At 54.0% G+C, this 1,207-nt stretch overlaps 1 protein-coding gene across 1 annotated transcript in view; it reads left to right on the forward strand.

Moving 5' to 3' along the window:
- The window catches only part of DLL3 (delta like canonical Notch ligand 3), a 7,846-nt gene extending 6,880 nt beyond the window's left edge, over nt 1-966 (forward strand). Inside the window, exons 8-10 of the mRNA XM_025050832.1 lie at nt 2-230; nt 456-540; nt 884-966. Of these exons, the coding sequence (XP_024906600.1) occupies nt 2-230; nt 456-540; nt 884-889 (320 nt within the window). The 3' untranslated portion in view covers nt 890-966. The remainder of the gene's footprint in view (nt 1; nt 231-455; nt 541-883) is intronic.
- The last annotated feature ends 241 nt before the right edge of the window (nt 967-1,207 follow it).

Below are 1,207 nucleotides of genomic sequence, written 5' to 3' on the forward strand. Positions count from 1 at the left end.
GGCCTGAGGCAGGGGAACCCACAGCGCTTCCTTTTGCCACCGGCTTTGGGACTGTTGGTGGCCGCGGGCGTGGCTGGCGCAGCGCTCTTGATGGTCCACGTGCGACGCCGTGGCCCTGGCCCGGATACTGGGTCCCGCTTGCTGGCAGGGACCCCGGAGCCATCGGTCCACGCGCTCCCTGATGCACTCAACAACCTGAGGACGCAGGAGGGTTCCGGGGATGGCCTGAGGTGAGGGGCTGGGCCACAGATGTATGCCTTGTTTCTCTTGTCCGCTTGCGTCAGTCTCCGTGGTGCAGTTGGCCTGACTCCTCCATGGGCCTTCGTGAGTGTCCCATCCTTGCACCAGTCCTTTTCTGATTGGGTCGTTTCACAGTTTGCCTAGTTGGCTTTGGTGGGTGGGAAATGCAAGATCTGAGAATTTAAAGAGCCTAGATCTTATTCTTTCTTCCGCAGCCCATCTGCAGATTGGAGTCGCCCTGAAGATGGAGACTCTCGCGAGATTTACGTTATATCAGCTTCTTCCATCTATGCTCGGGAGGTAGCTATGCCCCTCTACCGCCTTTGCGCTTGTCGTGCACGCTGGGCAGCCCCTTGTTTTGCCTGTGTCCCTCCTTTACCCATACCTGTAAAAGGAGGAGGGTAGAGCCTTTGGAAAGTCCATAACCCACTTTTCTGTTCTGACTCAATTTGATTCTGCCTGCATTCCTCTTGCTGTCTTTTTGAGCTACTCGCTGCCTTCTCTTTGGAGGACCTGTGGGCTTCAAGAGGTCACAGCGGGGAGCCTCAGCCAGATCTTCTCTACCGATGTCCCCTCACTGGGGAAAGAGAGAGGAGGTGGAGGGGCAGCCCGAGCTAATGCCTCCTACTCATTTCGTTTTTAGGCCTGACCTGCTCCTTCTCCATCAGCGCCTGGAGACAGAGCTTGAATATTTTTGTATTTACTTGGCGATGCCCAGTCTCTGCGTCAGACACGTTGGAGTTCAAGCTGGAAGGGTGGCTGGGAGAATTTTGCAGTTGGAAGTTGTACATAATGGTTATTTATATCTTATTTTTTTTCTCTCGCCATCTCTTCAGAGACATCTATAAAGGCTCTTATTTTGATCAGCTCTGACTGATGAGGCTGTGTGCTTTGTATTTGGCGTTGGGGCTGCTCCACGTTCTCCCTCCAGAGCTGAGGCTAACAGCCTCTATCTGGTACATCGTCC

This window comes from Pteropus alecto, unplaced genomic scaffold (assembly GCF_000325575.1).
Source record: "Pteropus alecto unplaced genomic scaffold, ASM32557v1 scaffold271, whole genome shotgun sequence".
In the NCBI taxonomy this organism is placed as follows: Eukaryota; Metazoa; Chordata; class Mammalia; order Chiroptera; family Pteropodidae; genus Pteropus; species Pteropus alecto.